General features: G+C 43.9%; 3 protein-coding genes across 4 annotated transcripts; 2 read left to right on the plus strand and 1 right to left on the minus strand.

Moving 5' to 3' along the window:
- Positions 1-3,172: 3,172 nt before the first annotated feature.
- Positions 3,173-5,164, minus strand: LOC128681349 (uncharacterized). Its single transcript, XM_053765149.1, has one exon. It carries the CDS (start codon positions 5,162-5,164, stop codon positions 3,173-3,175), a length of 1,992 nt encoding a protein of 663 aa, XP_053621124.1.
- Positions 5,165-17,623: 12,459 nt separating this feature from the next.
- LOC135309979 (uncharacterized) lies at positions 17,624-19,000 on the plus strand. The gene has a single exon (XM_064436858.1). The coding sequence runs from the start codon at positions 17,624-17,626 to the stop codon at positions 18,998-19,000; it is 1,377 nt and encodes a 458-aa protein (XP_064292928.1).
- A 30-nt stretch (positions 19,001-19,030) lies between these two features.
- On the plus strand, positions 19,031-22,914 carry LOC128681524 (piggyBac transposable element-derived protein 4-like). 2 transcript variants are annotated; one of them, XM_053765495.2, is made up of 3 exons: positions 19,031-19,382; positions 19,625-20,035; positions 20,659-22,914. In XM_053765495.2, exons 2-3 carry the CDS (start codon positions 19,625-19,627, stop codon positions 22,516-22,518), a joined length of 2,271 nt encoding a protein of 756 aa, XP_053621470.1. In that variant the 5' UTR covers positions 19,031-19,382; the 3' UTR covers positions 22,519-22,914. The 2 variants fall into 2 exon arrangements, with proteins under 2 accessions (XP_053621470.1, XP_053621471.1); XM_053765496.2 differs by having other exon boundaries at positions 19,031-20,035.
- The last annotated feature ends 1,410 nt before the right edge of the window (positions 22,915-24,324 follow it).

Consider the following 24,324-nt stretch of genomic DNA (forward strand, 5'->3'; position numbering starts at 1 on the left):
CACTATCCTAGCAGACGACGGGCATATTGTGCCCGCCGCCTGCCTCTTCGTCCTCGCCGATGGGGAGGGGCATGCGCTCGTGCCTCGCGCTCCCTTTCAGCAGCCTCCTTCTGCGACATTACCGTTTCGCAGAAGGAGTATACTGCATCCCAGCGTCCCTCGCCGCTCAACATCTTGCTGATGACGTTGTGCAGCGAGAGATCCAGGCCTCCTCCTCCTAGGGCCACTGCTAGGGCCACCCTCTCCTCGGTCCATTTCCCGCAGTCTGCCAGAGTGTGTTGGGCCGTGTCATCCGGCTCCCCACACTCATGACAGACCGGGGTTTCCTCCTTTCCTATTCTGTGCAGGTAATGACCGAAGCACCCGTGTCCGGTCATCACCTGCGTCATCCTGTACGTCAGTTGGCCGTACGTTCTTTCCATCCATTCCTCGAGCGATGGGAGGAGCGCCCCGATGGTTCGAACACCATACGGGGAGTTTTCCAGCTCTACTCGCCATCGCTCTTTCAACCTGTCTACGGCCAACTGACGGACAGTCCTTAATTCTCTTGGGGCGGGCCTTTCCCCCACAGCTCGCCTCCTTGCCCGCTCCCAATATACTTCCGCCTGAACCTTAGCGTCCATATCCCACGGTGGGGTGCCAGCCAGTGCACACGCCGCCGCCCATGCCACCGTTACGTAGGCCCGAGCTATGCGATTGGCCACCACTCTCTGTGGCCTCCGCAGCTGGGCCACGTTGGCTTTGGAGAGCCTATCTGCCCAGATTGGTGCCCCGTACAATGCCATGCTTCGGGTTACACCCGCATATAGCTTGCGGCACGGGGCACTGGGCCCTCCAACATTGGGCAGCAGCCGGCCCATGGCCGACGCAGCACCGACTATCCGGGGAGCCAGTCGTTTGAAGTGCTCCCGGAAGTTCCAGCGTGAGTCCAGGATGATACCTAGGTACTTGATATGCGGTTTCACCTGGACTCGTTCCCCACCGATGGATATGGACGCGCCCTCAGGCGGCTTCCATCCCCTGCTTCCGAAGGCGATGACCTCACACTTGTTGAGGGCCACCCTGAGCCCCAGCAGCCTGACGCGGGTGACCATCAGGTCTGCTGCGACTGCGGCTGCCCTGAGGGTGCTTTCCAGCTTCTCTCCCCAGATGGCCACCATCGTGTCATCTGCATAGCAGATGACAGTCATCCGGGGGAGCAGGGCCCCGCGGATGGCCCAGTCGAAGCCGATGTTCCATAGCAGAGGCCCTAGAACAGACCCCTGGGGAACACCGCAGGTCATCGCCTTGGATTTTACGCCTTCTCTGTCCTCGTAGAGCACCACCCTCTCAGTAAGGTAGTGCCCTACGAGGTTCCTGAGGTAGAGGGGCACCCCATGGTATTTGAGTGCCTCCTCTATTACCTCATATGGGAGGGAGCCGAAGGCATTCGCTATGTCCAGCGAGACACCCACGGCCCCTCCCTTCCGTTCCATTGCGTCCTCCGAGAATATTCGGAGGGCCCCTATCGCGTCAACGGTCGACCGCCCTTTTCTGAATCCGTACTGGCGGTGCGACACGTTGGGCCCGACATTTTCCAGATGCTGGATGATCCGGTTGGCCACAATGCGTTCTAGCATTTTCCCGGTTTCATCCAGCATCAGTAGGGGCCTCCACCCCGAGGGGGAGTCCTCGGGCCGGCTCTCCTTCCTGAGTAGGCAGAGCTTGCCCTCCTTCCACGGTTTGGGGAACCGTCCTGATGACAAACAGTCATCAAAGAGCTGTCTGAGACGGCTCCCCAGGTGTTTTAAGGCCACCGGTAGAACCAGACCAGGGACGCCATCTGGGCCAGGGGCCTTTTTGCAGGCCATTAGGCGCGCTACTCCCTGGTCAAATTCCTCAGTCGTCACCGGTGGCACTTCCGTCGTGATGGACTCCCGCTCGGGGGCCGACATTCTCGGAGGAACGAATGTTTGGGCCGTTGGGAATAGGCCTTCGACAATCCTATTAAGGAGATCCGGCTCTAAGGAGGCTGTGGGGGGGGCGTGGCGCATCTTGTTGCGCACTACCCTATATGGCCTCCCCCACGGGTCCCTGTCGAGTGTGGCCAGAAACGCCTCGTGGGCTTCCTCCTTAGCCTTAGTGATTGCCATCGACAGGGATTTTTTAGCCTCCTGGAGGGCAGCATGGAGTCGCTCCTCCTCTCCAGCTACCCAGTTCCGTCGCCGCCTGCATCGGGTGTAGTTACGACGGGCGCGGTTACTGAGACGTCGGAGTTCAGCAATGTCCTCCGACCACCAGTGAACCCGCGCCTTTGCAGGCAACGGGCCGGACCTCCTCATGGATGCGTCACACACCTCAGTGAGTGACACGCGAAAGCCTATTGCCCTTTCCTCCACACCAAGGGACCGGCTTGGTGTGGGTTCTCTCCATTCGATAATCATGGCAGCCTCTTCAGCCAGGTCCCTGTCGAGACTTGCCATATTCCACCTGGGGAACCCTTGCCGCCCCCCCTCGTCCCGACCGGGCATTTGGGAACAGGGCATGTTGGAGACCGTCGTCCTTATATATAAATGGTCGGAGAGGGTCTCGACATCCTCCAGGACACGCCAATTCGCCACCCGCGCGGCAATGGCCGGGGTCGCAAACGTCACATCAACTATCGACTCCCCGTTCCGCCGCACACAGGTAGCGGCGTTGCCCCGGTTTAGGACTTCAAGCCCCACTCCCACCGCCCAGTCATAGAGGGCTTCCCCCCTTGGGCTGGCGACGGGAGAACCCCATGCCGTGTGTTTCGCGTTGAGGTCTCCCATCAGCATGACAGGTGTCGGCGCTATGCTCCCGATCGTCCTACCCACTCTCTCAAGGAGGTCTTCGAAGTCACGAAGCGGCTCGTTGGGGGAGAAGTATGCAGCAATTATTGCGATAACTCCCCATCTCACCGCCACGTAACCTCTACCACTCACAATTTTCGAGAGAGGTGGGTGGTTTCCGATTTGGGGAGCAGTAACCGCCACCAGCCCCTCAGTGTCGCCAGCCCAGTTGGAAAGCGGGGGGACGTAATAGGGTTCCGACACTATGGCAGCGCCAATGCCCCACTCCGCCACGTGCTGGACTAGGAGGTCTTGGGCACGGGCGCAGTGGTTGACATTGGCCTGCAGAACTTCCAGGTGGTGGGAGGGTCGTGTTGGCATTAATGTTCCATTAGTCGACCCTCCGAGACCTCCCTCGTAGCCAGGGCCGTCTTACCCCTGGTGCGTGGGGGGTTGCAGGCCTTTCCCCCCATTACGTGCCCCGCCGGGAGCTTTGCGGCGTGGCACACGGCACACCATGGCTCCTTGGCGCTACATTCCACCGTCATGTGGCCCGTTTGGCCGCATCGGTGGCACACATTGGATCTGTCCACCGGAGACGGACAGAGGGCCCTAGTGTGGCCCAAGCCCATGCAGCGGAAGCATCGCATGGGCAGGGCCTCGAGCCCCTTGATTTTGGCGGCCGACCATCCGACCAGTAGGCGTCCGGCTTTGATCAAATTGTTGGCGGCTGCTACAGGGCAAGTTAGAATAGACGCCCCGGTCTGGTCAGGTGCCGTGCGAATAGCGCCAACCCTTATCTGTCCCGGTGGACAGTTTCCAGCTTCAGCTGCAGCTTCCTTTAGGGACTCCTGGGTCACTGACTCATCGAAGCCATAAATTTTTATTTGTGCCGTTTTATATGGCCGTGATATTTGGGCTTCATCGCCCACCATCTCCCTTAATTTTTCGGCCAGGGTGTCAGCGGAGACCGCACTGTGAGCTCCGGGGATCTCAATAATGCGAGCCCCGGTAGCAGTTCTCCTTACCGCCACGTGGTCCACCCCAATGGACGGTAGCTTAAGGGTGGTGACCCTGGCCATAACTGATTTGTAATCCATTTTGGATTCCGGCCGTAGGGTTACCACCACCGCCGACGACTTTGGTGGGGTGAACATTTTCTTAGGTGGCGGCTTCGCAGACACCCCGGGGGTTCGGACCTGGGCTTGGGTGGGTTTCAGCTTGTCAGGGGGGGAATTTTTTCCGTGCCCCTTGCCTTTTCCCCTCTTGCCTTTTTTCTTTTTCACCACAGTGGCCCATCCTTCCTTCTCCTGGTTGGTCAGAGGAGCTTCAGTTGTCTGAGAGGGGCCAGGCTGTGGCTCTTCCTCCTGCGGCTGTGGCCTGCGACGGGTTGTATTTCGCGCCGCTGGTCCAGGTCTTGCGGATGACATTAGTGTTGTTGGCCGTTCCTCTTCATGGTTTTGGCGTTCAACCTCATTTGGCCTCTTATCTGTCGTAAGGGGCGGGCGCATAATCGGCTCGGGAGCAAGAATGCCCCTTTTTTCAGCCTCCTTAAGCCGATCCGTAACCATGCCCCCCAATCTCAGAAACAGGTCCCTTTCTAAGGATTCCTTAAAGTCCGCAAGGACTTCTTGGATTTCGGTCCTTGTGATTCCCGTCCCTGAGGTTAAAGGCGCAGCCGCCTTTTCGGAGTAGGCCGTACGGAGCGCCTTTGTTTCCTTCTGTAGAAGTTCTAGCTGTTCCCTCATCCTTTTATTGTCCGCTGTGAGTATTCGAACTGCTTCCGATTCCACCTGTTGGGCCTCGATTTTCTCGGCAGCTTCCAATATTTGTTGGCAGGACTCTTTCATGGCCCGCCACACCGTCCCTTTGAGGTTTCCGGACTTATCGGCTTCTTCGAGCACCCTGTTGGCAGCAGCCCGGACCACCCCCAGGTGCTCGTCCACTACAGTGGCGCGTTTACGGCCTTCAGTTGCGCCTTGTGTGCGCCGCATACCTGGTGTGCGAGGCCGGCCCCTGATGGCGGTGTTGATTTTAGGACCTCGTTCCATAGCTCCTGATACTTCCGGTGCTTTCCTTTTCAGGGGAGCACTACCCCTGCCACCTCTGTTCTCCTCGTTCAGCAAAGCCTCTGGGAGACTAGAGTCGCTGTCGTTGTCAGAGTCCGTCTGGACTGATTGTTGAGAGGGACTTGCGTCCCTATGGCGGTTGATGCCCCCCCCAGATACGGTGAGGCTGTCCACATCCGAAGATGCAGAGAGGGATTCTCCAGCGAAGCTGGTACCCTCCTGGGGTAAATAGTTTTTGTCACTCGCCATTTCATATTTTCCTTTTTTGATCAGGGTGAGGTCCCTGACTCCTCCTACACTCATGTGAGCGCTCGGGACGGGGTTCCCCCCCCGCCATTCATCCCATCGGCACGCTAGACCTTGGGATTGGGGTTATTTTTGATGAGGTTTTCTTCCTCGCGGCGCTGGCTTTTAATAGCACAGCACCCTCGGCCCCAGTATTTGGGGTAACGAGTTGCCCGACGCAGGTCCACGTCCAAGACCTGAACGCCGCGCAAGCCACATCTGCTGCTCACTGTCTGATTGTTCAGACAGGAGAGAGTGGCTGGTTAGCGGGATATTGGCCAACAACCAACAAGACCCCGCATAACGGAGAGTTGTTGGCTGCCGCCCAGGGTGCACCGTCCCAAATCCCTTGTCAGCCACCGCTCTAACCGAATCCAAGAGGATTAAGAGAGAGAGGTAAACGTTCAAGGGAATGGGCACTCGAGGAGGTTTCCCGCACTTAGCACCCCAACCTAACCTAACCTAACCTAACCTAACCTAACCTAACCTAACCTAACCTAACCTAACCTAACCTAACCTAACCTAACCTAACCTAACCTAACCTAACCTAACCTAACCTAACCTAACCTAACCTAACCTAACCTAACCTAACCTAACCTAACCTAACCTAACCTAACCTAACCTAACCTAACCTAACCTAACCTAACCTAACCTAACCTAACCTAACCTAACCTAACCTAACCTAACCTAACCTAACCTAACCTAACCTAACCTAACCTAACCTAACCTAACCTAACCTAACCTAACCTAACCTAACCTAACCTAACCTAACCTAACCTAACCTAACCTAACCTAACCTAACCTAACCCAGTCTCCCCGCCGCGCGCGAGCTGAACGCACACGGTCCACGTCGCTCCGCGCAAAAAATTCCCCATTTTTCGTTTAAAAAATTAATACCTCCGGATCTAAAAGTGCTACAGCTAAGTGAGACACCTTAAAAAATGCGTGCTTATTAGTGCTATAAACTGTGTTTAGTGTTATAAGTGTAGATTTTTAGTAACTATTTTTAAAAGTGCAAAAACTCTAAATTTTCGTTGACTTTTTTCATATTAAAATCAATAAAAAAACCCAGTGGACAGATATCTTTATGATTCATATACCAAATTAAAGGTTACAACAGTGCGCAACTTTTGACATATAGTACAGTGATATTAAGACAATAGTGTAACAACAGGAAACCCAAACATTTTCACTTTTAAAAATTTTAAACTTCAAAAAATTTTTTCTCTGGAATAAGATCGATAACCCCACTTTTTTGAACTGCTATCTTGTGTGTAAAATCAGTGACTACAATTTCACCAAACTTGAGACATTTCTGCTGAGCCATCAGGTGGCTATCACAGAAAAACCATCACAGCCAATCAGCGGTTTTCTTGTGTTTGCGGCTAAACCCATGCACCTTCGCTAGTGGTTCAACTGCCTCCTGAAGTGCGGTAAGAAGACGCATCTGAAGGCAGTTTCACCAAGTTCCTGGGATCCCGCGTTCCTGAGATACAGCCGTTTTTCCTGCCGAAATTCAACATCTGGCGACTTCGCGTCATCACACACCAGGACCCTGGAGCCCCAGAGCTAAGTGACATAGTTGAGCCCCTAGTGCATCTATCTGACCATAATTGTGCCAAATCTGAGAATTTTCCCTGCCATAGTTCCTGAGATAGACCGTCCTAACCAAAAAAGAGAACACTTTCTCGACGACTTTACGTAATTTCAAACTGAAAAATCACTTTTCTCCTACGGGATTTTTGGACAAACCAACAATATACATCCATAGTCTAGACCTAAAAAATAAGTTTCACGCTGTTTTTGGAATTTTATACCCAGAACTTTCTGAGATATTAAGCTCGTAAAATCGGAAATTTTCACTACTTTTTCGCATTTTTGGTCAAAATTGCACTCTTTTCCAATAGATTAGACCCACAGAAGTACACCTACGCCATTTTTGAAATCTTTTCTCAACTAATTCCTAAGATATTAATTTATAAAGTTAAAATATTTCTCTTATCTTTTTTTTTTTTTTTTTTGGTAAAGTCATTTTTTCTTTCATTTACCATGGCTAGCGTCAAAGCCACCTTGCCCACCCCCCCGACCCTCCCCAATTTGTCAGAAAACCCCACAGAAAAAATATATCAGCTAGCAAACATCATTATTGAAGCAATTAATCAAGGAAAAAGCGTCACAGCACCCAATAAGAAATTAATAGTAGAAGCAGCAGAAGCTATTAAGAGCACTACGATAAGAATCACATCGAGCAATGGTGAGAAAAGCTCTCAGGACACCCCTAACCCCCTAACCCCAAACCCCACTATTCAGGAAGACACTCTCAGACGGGTTTTTAGGGAGGAGCTTGAGGCGTTCCATACCCTCTCTACTCCCTCCAAGGCCCCCACATATGCCTCTTTGACCGCCAAGACCCCCACTAAACCAGCTATTCTTGTCAAGACCCCAACCCCCGACGGCGATAACGCCAAACCAGCTATACAGACTCTGAGAGAACAAATCTCATTTAAAGATAAGAACTTCGCCCCTAGCAAAATAACCCAGATTACAAAAGACAAACTTATAATAGAAGTTGAAAACCCACAACAACAGAAAGAAACATTAGAGTACATCAACCAGTTCGAACACCTGCAAGCCTCTATACCAAAGAAACGTAAACCACTAATTATTGCAAAGGGAATCCATAGCCGAATAAAAAGAGAAGAACTCATACAAATCATTACAACACAAAACACTCTCCCAACAGAATCAATCAGGCTGTGCTACTTGACCAACAACAGGAACCCTAAACTATACAACGCCGTACTAGAAGTCGACCCCTCTGTTTACGCCCGTATCATCGGATTAGAGAGGATCGCTGTTGACTTGCAACGAGTGCACGTAGCCCCCCAAACAAGATTTATACAGTGCCACTCGTGCCTCCAATTTGGACACACGAAAAACAAGTGCACATCCAAAACTAAACCGTGCGCACACTGTGCATCCCCTGACCATCAGATCGACACCTGTCCAACCAAGAACGCTCCAGAGTCAGCCTGCTGTTACAATTGCGCAGGCAAAGGCCAAATAAGGAACATCCAAGACACACAACTCAACCTAAACCACTCCGCAACCGACCATAAGCTGTGCCCTAGAATAAGGGCAGCCAAAAACAGAATAGAAGAAGCCACTGACTTTGGAAATTAAACAGAAACGAAATTCAGTAACATAGCGGCAACACAACTAAAAATGGATTAATGATAAATGGAAGGAAATATACAGACAGGAAATAACAGGCCATCACATTAACAAATTCTTCCCAGAACTTAGAACAATCAAGAAAATTTACAGAAAAAAAAATAGCACCGAAATTTGAAACTACTCAACTTATAACCTAGCATACAACCCATGAAACACCTAATAGAACACCAAAATTTTACAAATTAAGAAACGAACATGAAGAAGTAGCCAGGATCTACAAGATAGACCCATATGACCTTAATCAAATTCATCACCGAGACTCCACCATCAAGACATTAGCAAACCAATTACACAGCATACTAACTAACTTGAAAAAATTTAACCTACAATTGTAACTAGATTAATAATTAAGTGATTATAAAATAAACGCCACTGTATCAAATCGCAGAGGCAACAAAACTGTAAAATCAAAGACAATTGCTTATGTAAAACTACGATATATATTATGTAAGAAACTCTGTAATAATGCTCGATAATAAATTCCTCCCGGATGTCGTGTAGCATCCAGGAGAAATCTAAAAAAAAAAAAAAACCTAACCTAACCTAACCTAACCTAACCTAACCTAACCTAACCTAACCTAACCTAACCTAACCTAACCTAACCTAACCTAACCTAACCTAACCTAACCTAACCTAACCTAACCTAACCTAACCTAACCTAACCTAACCTAACCTAACCTAACCTAACCTAACCTAACCTAACCTAACCTAACCTAACCTAACCTAACCTAACCTAACCTAACCTAACCTAACCTAACCTAACCTAACCTAACCTAACCTAACCTAACCTAACCTAACCTAACCTAACCTAACCTAACCTAACCTAACCTAACCTAACCTAACCTAACCTAACCTAACCTAACCTAACCTAACCTAACCTAACCTAACCTAACCTAACCTAACCTAACCTAACCTAACCTAACCTAACCTAACCTAACCTAACCTAACCTAACCTAACCTAACCTAACCTAACCTAACCTAACCTAACCTAACCTAACCTAACCTAACCTAACCTAACCTAACCTAACCTAACCTAACCTAACCTAACCTAACCTAACCTAACCTTCACCGTAAGCGAAACCCTAAGTACTTCAATCCTTGGTGGTCTGACACCCTCGAACAGCAAAAGAGAGAGTGTATACGCCTACACCATCGCCTTCACGACCTCAAAAAGTCTCGAAGACCGCTGGACGACATCATAAAAACCTACAGAGAAGCCAAACTCAACTACGCCAAGTCACTCTCTCAGCACTCCACGGAACACTTTAGACAGTTTTGTGAGGCACAGGGTAAGGAGGACGTGTGGGCTGTCACCAATCGACTGATTAAAGACGCCCCGCTCAGACGCCCCCCACAGACTCTCAAACTGAACAATACATATACAGACAACAGCAGCAACACTGCATCCACTCTACTCGATCACTTTTACCCAGACGATACACCGGACCAGACCAACGACCACCACGAGATACGCACCACAGCAAATAGAATACCGGACACACAAGATGACCTACCCTTCACGACCGAGGAGATTAGGGAATGTCTGAGTCATATGAGTGCCAAGAAGGCCCCCGGCGACGATCACCTGACTGCCGACATCTGCCGGGAAACCTTTGAAGTTCTATCTGACTTCTGCACAGCGCTCTATAATAAATGTCTGGAAACAGGACACTTTCCAAGTTCATGGAAGCAAGCAATAGTAAAGATCATTCCAAAACCAAACAAACCGGCCGACCAACTCAGTTCATACAGACCAATTGGATTAATTGCAGTATTCGGGAAAGTCCTCGAGAAACTTATTATTAAAAGACTCGAATACAAATCAGAAAACGAGGAGTCTCTGAGTAAGGAGCAATTTGGTTTTAAAGCCCAAACCTCAACCACTGACGCCCTAGAGAGAGCCTTGACAATCATCAAAACTGCCAGGAACAAAAAACACCAAGTGGTAGCCATCTCCCTGGACATCAAGGCTGCTTTCGACAATGCCTGGTGGCCGGCCCTATTTAAGCGGCTACACCATATCCGGTGCCCCAAAAATATATACAGACTTATACAAAATTACTTCACCGATAGAACCGTGACCCTTAATTACGCTAACAGCACTTCCACCAAATCCATGACTAAGGGCTGCGTCCAAGGCTCCGCCTGCGGACCAGCATTTTGGAACCTGATATTAGACGAGCTCCTCACCATCCCTCGACATAAAAATGCTCACATACAGGCCTTCGCGGATGATGTTCTGCTGATAGTTGAAGGCAAGACACAACAGGAGGTTCAATCCATAGCCAACACCTGTCTGCAGGAGATACACTCTTGGGGCGAACGCGCCAAACTACGATTCGGTCCGGAAAAAACTCAGTGCATTTCGTTTACGCCACAAACCAAGAAAGCCGAAATATACATGAATAACACAAAAATTTCCCTAATTGACCAAATTAAACTCCTCGGGATAATAATAGATAGCAAGCTCAACTTCATTCAACATTCCAAGTACATCATACAAAAGGCCACCAAGATCTTCAAAAATTTATCCAAATTCGTCAGACCTACATGGGGCGTTCACCCGGAGAACGTGGAGTGCATCTACAGACAAGTGATAATTCCAATTATTACGTATGCGGCCGGAATCTGGGGAACAGCCACAAAATTCTATTCTGTACGTCGGGCTCTTCGCTCCTTTCAAAGAACATTTGCCATCCGCGCAATCAGAGGATTCCATACCATCTCCGCGATTGCAGCGGAAGCACTAGCACAGTTTCCACCTCTGCACCTTATAGTAAATGAAGCATATGAACTACACAAGACCAAAATGACAGGAAGGCTGGAGGGGCTCCCCACTGATATAACCCTGTATAGGAGAACTAAAGTAAAAAACCTTCTTCATCCAGCAAAAAGGGTAAACATTGAATTTAAAGAAGCGACCACCCAAGAGGAAACGGATGAATTATTCATTCCAGACTCACCAAATATCTTCACCGATGGAAGTAAATTAGACAGCGATGAGACAGGCGCGTCATTTGTCGTAATACAAGAAGGGCGACAAGTAGTCATCCGAAAGTTCAAATTAGGCCGTACAGCTTCAGTTTTTATGAGTGAGCTATTTGCTATCTCCCGGGCTTTGGAGTGGCTTCTCAATCGAAGACACTCTTCGGCCACTATTTTCTCTGACTCCAAGTCATCACTCGTTGCCATACAGGACCGTAGCAATACTGACCCCTTAGTAAACACAATTCACAACTACATCTCCCGATTACAAAACGAAAACACCACAGTGAATTTTGTATGGACAAAAGCTCATGTGGGGATCGTTGGTAACGAGCTTGCAGACTGCGCCGCCAAGGAGGCGGCTGCTAAGAAGACGGCAGCCGAACTCAACGTATTCCCGCTCTCGTATGCTAAACGACTCGGCAGATCGAGCGTCTTGGACGAATGGCAACGAGATTATGAGACGTCCACGCAGGGCACAGGTACAAAATTCTTCTTCAAACATGTCCGGGATATAGGAACGGTTCGTAAACAAATAAAGATATCATTCGCGGTAACGCAAATACTTAGCGGACACGGATACCATAAGTCTTATCTAAAAAGGTTTAAAATAGTAGACGATGACCTCTGCCCTTGTGACAACTCCTCTATACAAGACGTTGAACACATTCTTAAAGTGTGTCCCATATTCTCACGAACCAGATACTCCTACATTATGTATTGCAACTTCAAGAAAATAGAACCCTTTAACTTACTCCAAACAATAAAATGCGAAAACACCTCTGAAAAACTAATTAACCACATAACGACAATAGTATCAAAACTAAAATCGATTAATGGAACTTAAAAAAAAAAAAAAAAAAACTCTTACTTGTGTGTGTGCTCACCACTCACCACTATTCATAAACATGTAAAAAAAAAATTTTAAGTTTCTTTTATAGTAAATATATACCCACCTAATCCACTTCAAATTGTTGATATGATAATAGTGTTTGGAAAACCCATAGAATTTATTTTATTATGCCCAGAACTTATTTGTTGTAAATCATATTTCTCTAGTATGAGAAACCAATGTAAACCTTAAAACTTTAAGTATATTGTAGGTTTAATTTAAGCGTAATAATGTAAAATTAATTAGAACTATTTTATTATATAAGTGATAGTCAATAACTATTAGTCCTAAAATGCCGTCAAATTGCCATGTAATACTAATTGCTGTAAAATATTCACTACATTGACAAAATATTCCACAATCTATTCGCATTCCTTTATGTAACTAAATTTAGTAACTGAGTTAATTATAGTGACTGTACATGTAAGTGTGACTGTATATAATTACCTGTATCAAATAGCAGGTTTACAATAAACTCCTTTCATCTGTGGTGTAACAGATGGGAGAAATCTTAAAAAAAACCTAACCTAACCTAACCTAACCTAACCTAACCTAACCTAACCTAACCTAACCTAACCTAACCTAACCTAACCTAACCTAACCTAACCTAACCTAACCTAACCTAACCTAACCTAACCTAACCTAACCTAACCTAACCTAACCTAACCTAACCTAACCTAACCTAACCTAACCTAACCTAACCTAACCTAACCTAACCTAACCTAACCTAACCTAACCTAACCTAACCTAACCTAACCTAACCTAACCTAACCTAACCTAACCTAACCTAACCTAACCTAACCTAACCTAACCTAACCTAACCTAACCTAACCTAACCTAACCTAACCTAACCTAACCTAACCTAACCTAACCTAACCTAACCTAACCTAACCTAACCTAACCTAACCTAACCTAACCTAACCTAACCTAACCTAACCTAACCTAACCTAACCTAACCTAACCTAACCTAACCTAACCTAACCTAACCTAACCTAACCTAACCTAACCTAACCTAACCTAACCTAACCTAACCTAACCTAACCTAACCTAACCTAACCTAACCTAACCTAACCTAACCTAACCTAACCTAACCTAACCTAACCTAACCTAACCTAACCTAACCTAACCTAACCTAACCTAACCTAACCTAACCTAACCTAACCTAACCTAACCTAACCTAACCTAACCTAACCTAACCTAACCTAACCTAACCTAACCTAACCTAACCTAACCTAACCTAACCTAACCTAACCTAACCTAACCTAACCTAACCTAACCTAACCTAACCTAACCTAACCTAACCTAACCTAACCTAACCTAACCTAACCTAACCTAACCTAACCTAACCTAACCTAACCTAACCTAACCTAACCTAACCTAACCTAACCTAACCTAACCTAACCTAACCTAACCTAACCTAACCTAACCTAACCTAACCTAACCTAACCTAACCTAACCTAACCTAACCTAACCTAACCTAACCTAACCTAACCTAACCTAACCTAACCTAACCCCAGTTCCCCGCGCTCCTCCGAGCCGAGCGCCACGTTTTCGCAAAGCTCCGCGTCAAAAATTCCTAAAATTGGGTTTTTTCGCAAGAAAGTACTAGTGTTATATATCAAAATAATCGCGTTTGTGCCCGCTACACAATGGTGTTTGTTTCGTGAAAATCGGTGCACGCAATAAAAAGTTGTGACAAAAACAAAATTTTCCAACCGAACTTTCGACCACATCGTCGCTGAAAACTTTTGTTTTATATCGGGAACTTTAAGAACTTGAACTGTGAGTCTGTGCTAAGTGTCTGTGTGCATCTTTCCACAAAGTTTCAGAATTATACCTTTCAAATCCGAGGGACTACGCCCATTTTCGTATCAGTGAAAAAACTATACTAAGTTTCCCCCAGTGAAATTTCTCATAAACCAAGGCAATAGATTAATGATTCACAGTGATCCGTATTCTCTAGTTCATGACCTTTACGGAGGCACCACCACATAATGCCGCATGACTCATCTTCCACCTGCAAAAGGCCTGGGAAACCGAGCGGAACGCGGAAAACCGCCGAAATTCAAGCTTTCGAAGGCTCCTGTGGGCAGTGGATTATCCAGGAACAGTTGGTGCACAGCTAATTGTGTAGAGCACTACTAGGAGCTGCCCTGGACCAAGTTTCACGACCGTCCGACATCGGGTGGCTGAACAGCAACAGAAAGAAGATTTCAGCCAATCAGAGGTTTTCCCGTGTTTGCGGCTGAACCCTGAGGAGTGGAACTGCGGCTCCTGTGCTGGTGGATGGGCCACTCTCTGAGGAATCCGGAGGCACCTCAACTTCCTCCGTGGGTGCTCCCACTACCTACATATCACACTTTTTCCGATCAGCTGTGAGTAAATTTGACAGATTTTGACACTCAGTGATTTTTCTAGACTCCCCCTGACTCCCCACCGTCCTCAAACGATTATAGTGTTAAAGCAGAACTATCTCAAAGTGACTTTAAAAAGTTTGATCGACATACGTTTCTAATTCTTAAAACTACATGTGTTTTCCTGCGTCGAGACCTAAAAGTTACGTAATAAAAGTGCAATTCAACTTTTTTTTCCTCGAAGTTTTCCCTTAAAACTATATATATAATTTGGACTATACCTCAATATAAATAAGTTTTCCGCAAGCAGTTTTGTTGTAGATACTATACTTTTACTGTAAATCGCATTGGAAATTTCGGGAAAACCGCGCTGGAATTCCTCACCTGCAGCTTTTTCCGCTACAGTAATAACCTAATAGTCGTCTATACACCTCCTAATATATAATACATCTAGTTTTATCACACATCCGCGGGTAATATAATAACATTTCAAACATCTAAGTACTGTCTGAACTGGGAATTTCGGGAATTATAGTACTTAGTACTTACTCAGTAGGAATTTCCAACCTCCAGCTGTTTTCCTCAAGTGTCCGATGCAACCTATTCATCATTTTATTTTTAGTATTGTCCTAGTGTAGGTACTTTGTAATACAAACAAGTTTTTTTTTTTAAATCCAGTGGGAATTTCTATTGTCAACTCACATATCACAACCTCACCTCAGTTACACAGAGCTTAACCACATCATACCCATTGCTAAACACGACATCTCATCATTAACTCAAGTGTTTCCTTCCACCCTAAAGTATAAATTTACAGAAGTGACGTTCCTTAAAATTCATAACCCGATCGCTTTCCTTGACTCACTAATGCAATACAAATCCATGACTAAACTGTGCTTTTACTTATATTTAGCATAATTAATAAAACCTGTGTACATACTTATTCTTAATTCCTTATTGAAATTCCATACTGTCTTAGAACTAACCCAAACTATTGCATTGCAATTATCTTCATCCAACTTTATATACTAAACTACAACCCACTTCACAGAATTTAAACCAATATTTCAATTAAACTACTTTTCTAAATTGAATCGAGTACCCACTTCTGTAAAATTTTATTTTACTCCTTTTTTCTTTTTTAGATTAATTTCATGTTCTATCCATCAGTTGAAATTGATGTAAACTGCATTAAAATACTACATGCAGCTGCATTTTCTGCATATATAGAGATTTGACCCTAAAAATTCTTAGATTGCTACTTTTCTCTCCCCGTTTTAAGAAATTACAATCTCCCCTTCTTATTTCATTTAAAACCTCCATTGTATTCTACAATACACTACAACCACACCTTAGTAATACAGAGCCTAACCACATCATACTCATTGCTAAACACGGTATCTCCTCATTAACTCAAGTGTTTCCTTCCACCCAAAAAAAAGAAAAAAGAATTTTTTTTTTTTTTTTTTATATATATATTCTATATACTCTCCTCAAGAGTTCGATATAAACACCTACCACTCATCTGTATATTCCACATTACCCTAGTGCACTGTCTTGCAATTGTCCTGTTACTTATTTATTTATTTATTTTATTATTTCATTAAACCCAGTAGGAATTTCCATCCTTAACTCATACACTACAACCACACCTTAGTAATACAGAGCCTAACCACATCACACTCATCGCTAAACACGGTATCTCCTCATTAACTCAAGTGTTTCCTTCCACCCAAAAAAAAAAAAAAAAAAAGAATTTTTTTTTTTTTTTTAATATATATATATTCTATATACTCTCCTCAAGAGTTCGATATAAACACCTACCACTCATCTGTATATTTCACATTACCCTAGTGCACTGTCTTGCAATTGTCTTGTTACTTATTTATTTATTTATTTTATTATTTCATCAAACCCAGTAGGAATTTCCATCCTTAACTCATACACTACAACCACACCTTAGTAATACAGAGCCTAACCACATCACACTCATCGCTAAACACGGTATCTCCTCATTAACTCAAGTGTTTCCTTCCACCCAAAAAAAAAAAAAAAATTTTTTTTTTTTTTTTTTAATATATATATATTCTATATACTCTCCTCAAGAGTTCGATATAAACACCTACCACTCATCTGTATATTTCACATTACCCTAGTGCACTGTCTTGCAATTGTCTTGTTACTTATTTATTTATTTATTCTATTATTTCATCAAACCCAGTAGGAATTTCCATCCTTAACTCATACACTACAACCACACCTTAGTAATACAGAGCCTAACCACATCACACTCATCGCTAAACACGGTATCTCCTCACTAACTCAAGTGTTTCCTTCCACCCAAAAAAAAAAAAAAAAATTTTTTTTTTTTTTTTAATATATATATATTCTATATACTCTCCTCAAGAGTTCGATATAAACACCTACCACTCATCTGTATATTTCACATTACCCTAGTGCACTGTCTTGCAATTGTCTTGTTACTTATTTATTTATTTATTTTATTATTTCATCAAACCCAGTAGGAATTTCCATCCTTAACTCATACACTACAACCACACCTTAGTAATACAGAGCCTAACCACATCACACTCATCGCTAAACACGGTATCTCCTCATTAACTCAAGTGTTTCCTTCCACCCAAAAAAAAAAAAAAAAAAATTTTTTTTTTTTTTTTTTAAATATATATATATTCTATATACTCTCCTCAAGAGTTCGATATAAATACCTACCTCTCATCTGTATATTTCATATAGTCCTAGTGTACTTGTCTACTTTATTTATTCATTCATCATAAGAAAAAAATATATATATATATATATATATTTTTTTTTTTTTTGTTTTGTGGTTGTTTTACGTAATTACAAGTGGAAGATAAATTTTCCCGTTTCTCCCTTTAATACTGTCTTCTTATATTTTGTATCGGAATTCGTGTCCGTTTTGTTTTGTATATATTATAAGGCTACTGCGTGCGTTACTTTCATACTTATTGTCTGGACGCCGCCAAAATGGTCCTGACGCGGTCACCTGCCAGGAGGGGTGGAGGCCAGTCACCACCACAATCACAGCCACTGGCAATACCGTCCCACTCCCGTGCATTCACTGTCGATGAGGACCCTGCGATCACACCACACACACACACACCCGCAGACGCGGTCACAGACACGGCCAAACAAACCCTATTGAAGTCACCATCACCGCCCATAACTCCCCCTTTGGTTATGACCTCACTTACTCAAGAGACCATCTCACCCCAGATTTCACCAATTTACCCCACTTCCGAGGGGACAAACTCAGAACCGAATATGTACCAGATGGCATTCGACACTATCACGGCCTCGGCGAGGGAAATACTGACCAAAATCACAGAAGGGAAAAGTGTCACCAGCGCAAATAAGAAAAGGATACAAGAACTCGCCAAAGGGATAATATCCACGGCGGAAAAGACACGAGACCAGCCGCCGCCAAAATTGCCCAAGGCTGTCTCTGAAACTATCATTATGACAATCCGTGAAAGCATCAGAGAAGAACTAAAAGAGCAACGGCTAGCACCCACACCGGCCCCCCCACCAGCCCCGGCCCCTCTGAATAGATCCTTCTCCTCGGCGACTTCAGCCCCACTGCCCAGGCGCCGTCCTGTGCGTACTCTACCTGCAATAATAGTTAAAAGCAAGGAGACGGGCGACCATCAGCCTGTCGTGTATGACGAATGGCGCAAAAACATATCTTTCAGGCACACGACTTTCGCCCCAACTAAAGTGCGCTCTCTGCGTCAGAATAAACTAAAAGTCGAGTTCGACACCATCGCACAGAGAGATGAAACCCTAAAGAAGGTAAACCAGATTCCAGGAATTACAGCGGAGGAGGCGAAACTTCGTCGGCCTTTGATCATCTTGAAGGGCATTAGTAAGGAGGTACAGCGAGAGGAGCTAATTGAGATCGTAAGCAACCAGAACCAGATTCCAACCGAAGATATTCGCTTATGCTTTTTGTTAAAAAATCGAAATGAAAAATTGTACAACGCTGTCTTAGAGGTAGCCCCTACAGTGCGACGCACCCTAGTCGAAGGAGAACGCGTTAATGTGGAGCACCAGCGGGTGCATGTAGCGGACTTCAGCAGATTCTTGCAGTGCTACAAGTGCTTACAATTTGGGCACACTAACAACAAATGCACAGCTGAGTTCTACCCATGCGGCCACTGTGGCTCCTCCGCACATCACACGACCACCTGCCCTGTTCGCAACGATACATCCAAAGTTTGCTGTTACAACTGCAAGACAACAAACAGCGCTGATACAAACCACTCTGCTCTAGATTCGAAATCATGCCCGAAGATAATCAATGCCATTAAATCCCTAGAAGAAAACACCGATTATGGTTATTAGGTCATTAACACTTTCCGGGGCAGAACGGCGATTTTCGTGATTTGCGAAAATCACAATATGACACAACGCCTATTTACGCTAAAATATTTTTCAATTTATTTGCTAGTACGGACATAAGCGTGAAGATTTCATAGAGTCTATATGAAGTCACATGTTTACTGTCACAACGCAAGCAATTTCAATGGTGTACTGTCACAACAGAAGATTTTTAGCTGCAAACGTGTGGCCTTACACACACATGTAAACGTTCGCATAGTAAGCGTGTCGTGCCGCCACGAAGATAGCCGACGCGCGACTATAGCGCTGTGGTCGGTCAGTAGCGCAGTGCCACAGTGGGGGGCGATCGCTTGCGGCCGCGCAGTTTCAGCACGTGGTGTTTGTGGTTAGTATTTTATTCAATTTATTATTTTCTTGCTTTTTTGGAGTAAAATAATAACATGCCAATTATTTGTGAAATGTGTTTCAGAGAATTGAGTGTATTTTACGATAAAAATGACATATTTTGTACACCCTAACCTGTAACTATAATTATTATTATGTTTTATTGTATGTTGTATATCTATTGCAATCGTGTTATGTTGCTTCTGGTCTGGCTGTCTGTTACAATAGGTATTTTACTTATAGATGGCTACTAGAAAGAAGAGGGCACGTCAAAGCGAGAAATCCAAGACCTTGTTTGGAGCAGAAGAGTCAGGTAGTAGTCATGATCCGTTCTCTGACGTTGAAGGTGAATATGACTCCGACAAAAATTTTGAACCACCCGTGGAATATTCTAGTGGCAGTGAAGAAAGTATTTTTGACACACGTCCGCAGAACATACCCCGATCTCTGTCAGGAAGTGAGGAATCCAGTCAAGAATCTGATGAAAACTCTGAGAGTGATGACGGGACAGAAAATAACTCAGCTGAAACTCAGGAAGAAGGTGAGGATGCCGACGTAAGCAGCGACCAAGAAAGAAGCTCAATTCAGGGTGTTAGGGCTAGATCGCCCGAGCGGGTTTCTGGAGAAGAAGTTACACATCAAGAAGAAAATGAGGTAAACTGCTATTTGATACTTACCTTGAAGTTGAAACTTTGAGTTCAATTTTTTTTATAACCTATTTAATTAGTACAGTCAGCGTCATAAACATCTACACACTTTAGTACCCTAACACGTTGTAATAAGGTGCTATAGTGTGTAGATGTTTATGACGCTGACTGTACATATGTTGTAAAACCCAAAATGCGACTATACCTAAGTTTAGCCGACTAAATTTAGGTGTATCCGCATTTCGGGCTTTAGCTGTAACACATATCGCACTAACAATACAATAAGTAGTGTTGTAACTCAAAATAGGTAATTTTTCAGAATCAAAAAAGACTTATAAATCACTTCCTATTATAGATACACATAAAATGAATGTTTTCTGTGTTTTTGAAATGAAATTTTTGGCATTATTACAACGACGGTTTTATTGACTTGTGGGGCATTGAATTTTACGTTTGTTTATAGTGTTATGTCAAGTTAGATGTATTTTCAGTTACAACACTATTGTATTATTAGTGCGATATTATAAAGGATACAGGTAATTGAGTGTTGAATTGAAACTGTAAAATTTATGTACAGATTTATTTGATTTATTGTCAATAGTATGTTTACATTACTTTTTGTTCATACAGGACCAAAGCAGCAGACCAGAAGATTCACACGTTTCGGAAGAGGAAATCAGCCCAAGTCAAGACGAACCGATTACCGATCGTCAATCAAGCGCCAGTCAACCACCAGTGGCCCTAGTTTCTGATGGAAGAAATCAAGACTCTGAAGATTTTCCTTTGCCGCAACCACAGGCACAAGCTGAAGTGAGAGAGCGTGAGATAGAGGTCAGTATAGTTCAAGAAGAAAATAATGCCGGAAATCAGCTTAGTGTCAGTAGAGGACACAGACATTCGGTGAATCCTGTGCGCCGAGGTACTCCTCCACCAACTGAAAGGATTTGGGAGGAAAATGTATTAGATATTCCTTCATTTGAGTTCAGATCAGCTGCGGAAGGTCCGACTTTTGAAGTAAATGAAAATACCACATGTGAAGCAGTATTTAATGAAATTTTTACACCAGAGATGTTAGAATATTTAGTTGAAAGAACAAATTCTTACGGAGAAGCCCTAACAAATACTAATCGGCCGCATACACGCCATGCGCGAAACTCTGTATTCCGACCAACAAATACAGAAGAGATGAGAAAGTTCCTAGGGCTCATATTATTAAATGGTCATATTCATGTCCCAAACCAAAGAAAACTTTTCACTTACGATGATCCGCTGTACTTCCATCCCGTATTTAATTACACAATGTCCTGTAGAAGATACGAACAACTACTGCGGTGCTTATATGCAGCTGATTTGGGTGCAGATGGAGGTGCAAAAATTGAAGGATTCATCAATACACTGACACAAAATTTTCGAAACAAATTTAACCCTGGAGTAGATTTGTCTCTTGACGAGTCACTGTTGCTATATAGAGGGCGTTTGATGTTTCGACAATATATAAAGTCAAAAAAGGCGAGATACGGAATAAAATTTTACGTTTTAACGACATCTGATGGCTATGTGTTAAATATTAAAATGTATACTGGAGCGGAAGATGCAGATTCAACTGTGAGAAAAACAGATAAATTGGTCCTTCGTTTGATGCGTCCGTATGTGCTAAGAGGGCATAATCTCTATATGGACAACTTCTACAACTCTGTAACGCTTTCAGAGAAGTTAATAGATTTACAAACTCATTCTAATGGAACCCTGCGAAAGTCTAGGAAAGACAACCCAAAAGACGTCACAGGAAAGAAACTAAATAAAGGACAACATGTCTGGGCTAGAAAAGGAAGAGTTTACGTAAGTGCATGGAAAGATAAAAGAGAAGTCTGTATGATTACAACTTTGGACCACCCAGAACTTATTGAAGTGACAAACAGATTTGGTAAAAAGAAAACCAAACCCATAGAAGTTCATAGATACAACCAAAAAATGGCGGGCATAGATCGAGCTGACCAAATGGTCAGTTATTATTCGTCACCAAGAAAGACCATTCGGTGGTATAAAAAGGTTCTTTTCCACCTTTTGGACACGGCTGTTTGGAATTCTTTTTACATTTTCAAAAACTATGTGAAGAAAAACACAAAGTACGAGTTCATAAAATACAGAGAAGAACTGATCCGAAAACTGATTGGATTGAATGAAGAAAAAGGAGTCGATTTAGTACAAAAGTCTCATAAACACAATAGCCGACGATTTGTGGTTCAACCTGATCCAGTGCCCCAAACACAACCTGAAGAAGCATCTGCTTCCCCATCGACTTCCAATCACGGACATTGGCCTACACGCATGATGCCTTCTTCAGCATCAAAGAAGAAGTTTGCATTTTTGTCATGCAAGCAATGCTCAAAGAGTAAAATACGACGAGACACGAGCTATTACTGTAAAGGATGTGACAAATCTCCTGCATTGTGTCCATCGTGCTTCGAAGACTGGCACAAAGATCTCTAATATAATAGAAATGATACTTATATTTTGTTATATCTGAACTTGATACTGACGTTTTTAAGTTTTTTTTATTGTTATGTTTGCTGTGAAGAAGTCACATTTTTGTTTTCTTAAAAATAAATAGATACTGTAGGTAAATAGGTATAATAACAGGGTAAATTACTTTTATTTTATTGTGAGGAAGAACAAATTTTAAGTTTTTGTTAAGTTTCGTTTTATTTTTTTGTACACCCAGTATCATAAAGATTGATAAAACTGTGATTTGATGGAAAAATATGTTCCTACTTAGACTATAAGATTTAACTGATTAAAAAGACTTGGAATATAAAGACTGTATCTAAAGTTTGTCAATTATAGTTATTAAGTTGTAAACAAATTATAGTATGTGATTTAATTAAAGTGACTCTATTTTTTTCCTACAAAAAACACTTCGTACACAGGTATTGTGCAAACAATCATCAAAGGATTTGTAGTAAGTAAATATGCAACTTTACGTTTAATTATATACCAAAAACGTCTAAATCCGTGACGTAACAAGGCGTTGTGTCATATTAACGCAGTACATCTCTATTATTACCGGTCAGCACGTCTATTTGCGCTGACATACCAAGACGTTGTGTCATTTCTTAACTGTTCTTTTGATCAATTTTGGATACATCTCGACACAACGTCTGTTTACGTGTCACGTACTAAGACGTACTGTCAAATCCACAATATGAGCAGCAATGCTATACGACAGTACGCCTATTTACGGTCACGTACCCAGGCGTTGTGTCAGAATTTTACAGCATGCATGTAAAACCACATGACAGTACGCCTATTTACGTGTCACGTACCCAGGCGTTGTGTCAGAATTTTACAGCATGCATGTAAAACCACATGACAGTACGCCTATTTACGGTCACGTACCCAGGCGTTGTGTCAGAATTTTACAGCATGCATGTAAAACCACATGACAGTACGCCTATTTACGGTGACGTACCCAGGCGTTGTGTCAGAATTTTACAGCATGCATGTAAAACCACATGACAGTACGCCTATTTACGTGTCACGTACCTAGGCGTAGTGTCACATTAAGGTAGAGTCTGATGTAGTTATAATGGCAGTACGCCTACGTACAGAGACGTACTGCCATGTCAGCAGTTATAGTATCTTTAAATATGTGACACTACATTTATAGACGTGGTTTGAATTTGTATGAAAAAAAATAGTGCCACATTTGGTACTTGATCTAGTGAATAGTGTCCTTGAAAGTGTTAAAGGTCATTCAATGTAACCTTCAGCGTTGTTACGTTACACAGCGAGAATTCTTCGCATATTTTCATCAACAAAACTACGACATTGCCCTCGTTTCGGAACCCTATGTGGGCTCCGACCTAGAGATGAAGCCTCCCCCCGGAATTAACGTACATCAATTTTCTAAAGGCTCACGAATAAAGTCGTGCATCATTACCAAACCCACAGTTTCTGCCCTTGGCATCACCCAGCTCTCCAACGAGAACGTAGCTGTGATCCGTATTAATTTGGGAATGAAAAACCTAGACATCGCCTCATTCTACATAGAACCAAACAACGACGCCAATCAAACCATCCAGAAACTGGACAACTTTCTACATTCAACCGGATCCTCCTTACGTTTAGTCGGTGGGGACACCAACGGAAGCCACCAGGAATGGGGCGAAGCCACCGCCAATGACCGAGGTGAAGAATTTGCAACAGCCATGGCATCCAATGATATGACAGTATGCAACATCGGAACAGAGCCCACATTCGAAGCCATTCGGCACGGCCAGCATTGTTCATCCATAA

Source organism: Plodia interpunctella, chromosome 27, assembly GCF_027563975.2.
Source record: "Plodia interpunctella isolate USDA-ARS_2022_Savannah chromosome 27, ilPloInte3.2, whole genome shotgun sequence".
Classification (NCBI taxonomy): domain Eukaryota; kingdom Metazoa; phylum Arthropoda; class Insecta; order Lepidoptera; family Pyralidae; genus Plodia; species Plodia interpunctella.

What these genes read in the sequence shown, in the direction of transcription:
- LOC128681349 (XM_053765149.1), bottom strand. Translation starts at nt 5,164, where the DNA reads ATGAGTGTAGGAGGAGTCAGGGACCTCACCCTGATCAAAAAAGGAAAA.
- LOC135309979 (XM_064436858.1), top strand. Translation starts at nt 17,624, where the DNA reads ATGGTCCTGACGCGGTCACCTGCCAGGAGGGGTGGAGGCCAGTCACCA.
- LOC128681524 (XM_053765496.2), top strand. Translation starts at nt 19,625, where the DNA reads ATGGCTACTAGAAAGAAGAGGGCACGTCAAAGCGAGAAATCCAAGACC. An exon ending in CACATCAAGAAGAAAATGAG is followed by an intron (nt 20,036 to 20,658) that starts GTAAACTGCTAT and finishes TTGTTCATACAG; the next exon opens with GACCAAAGCAGCAGACCAGA.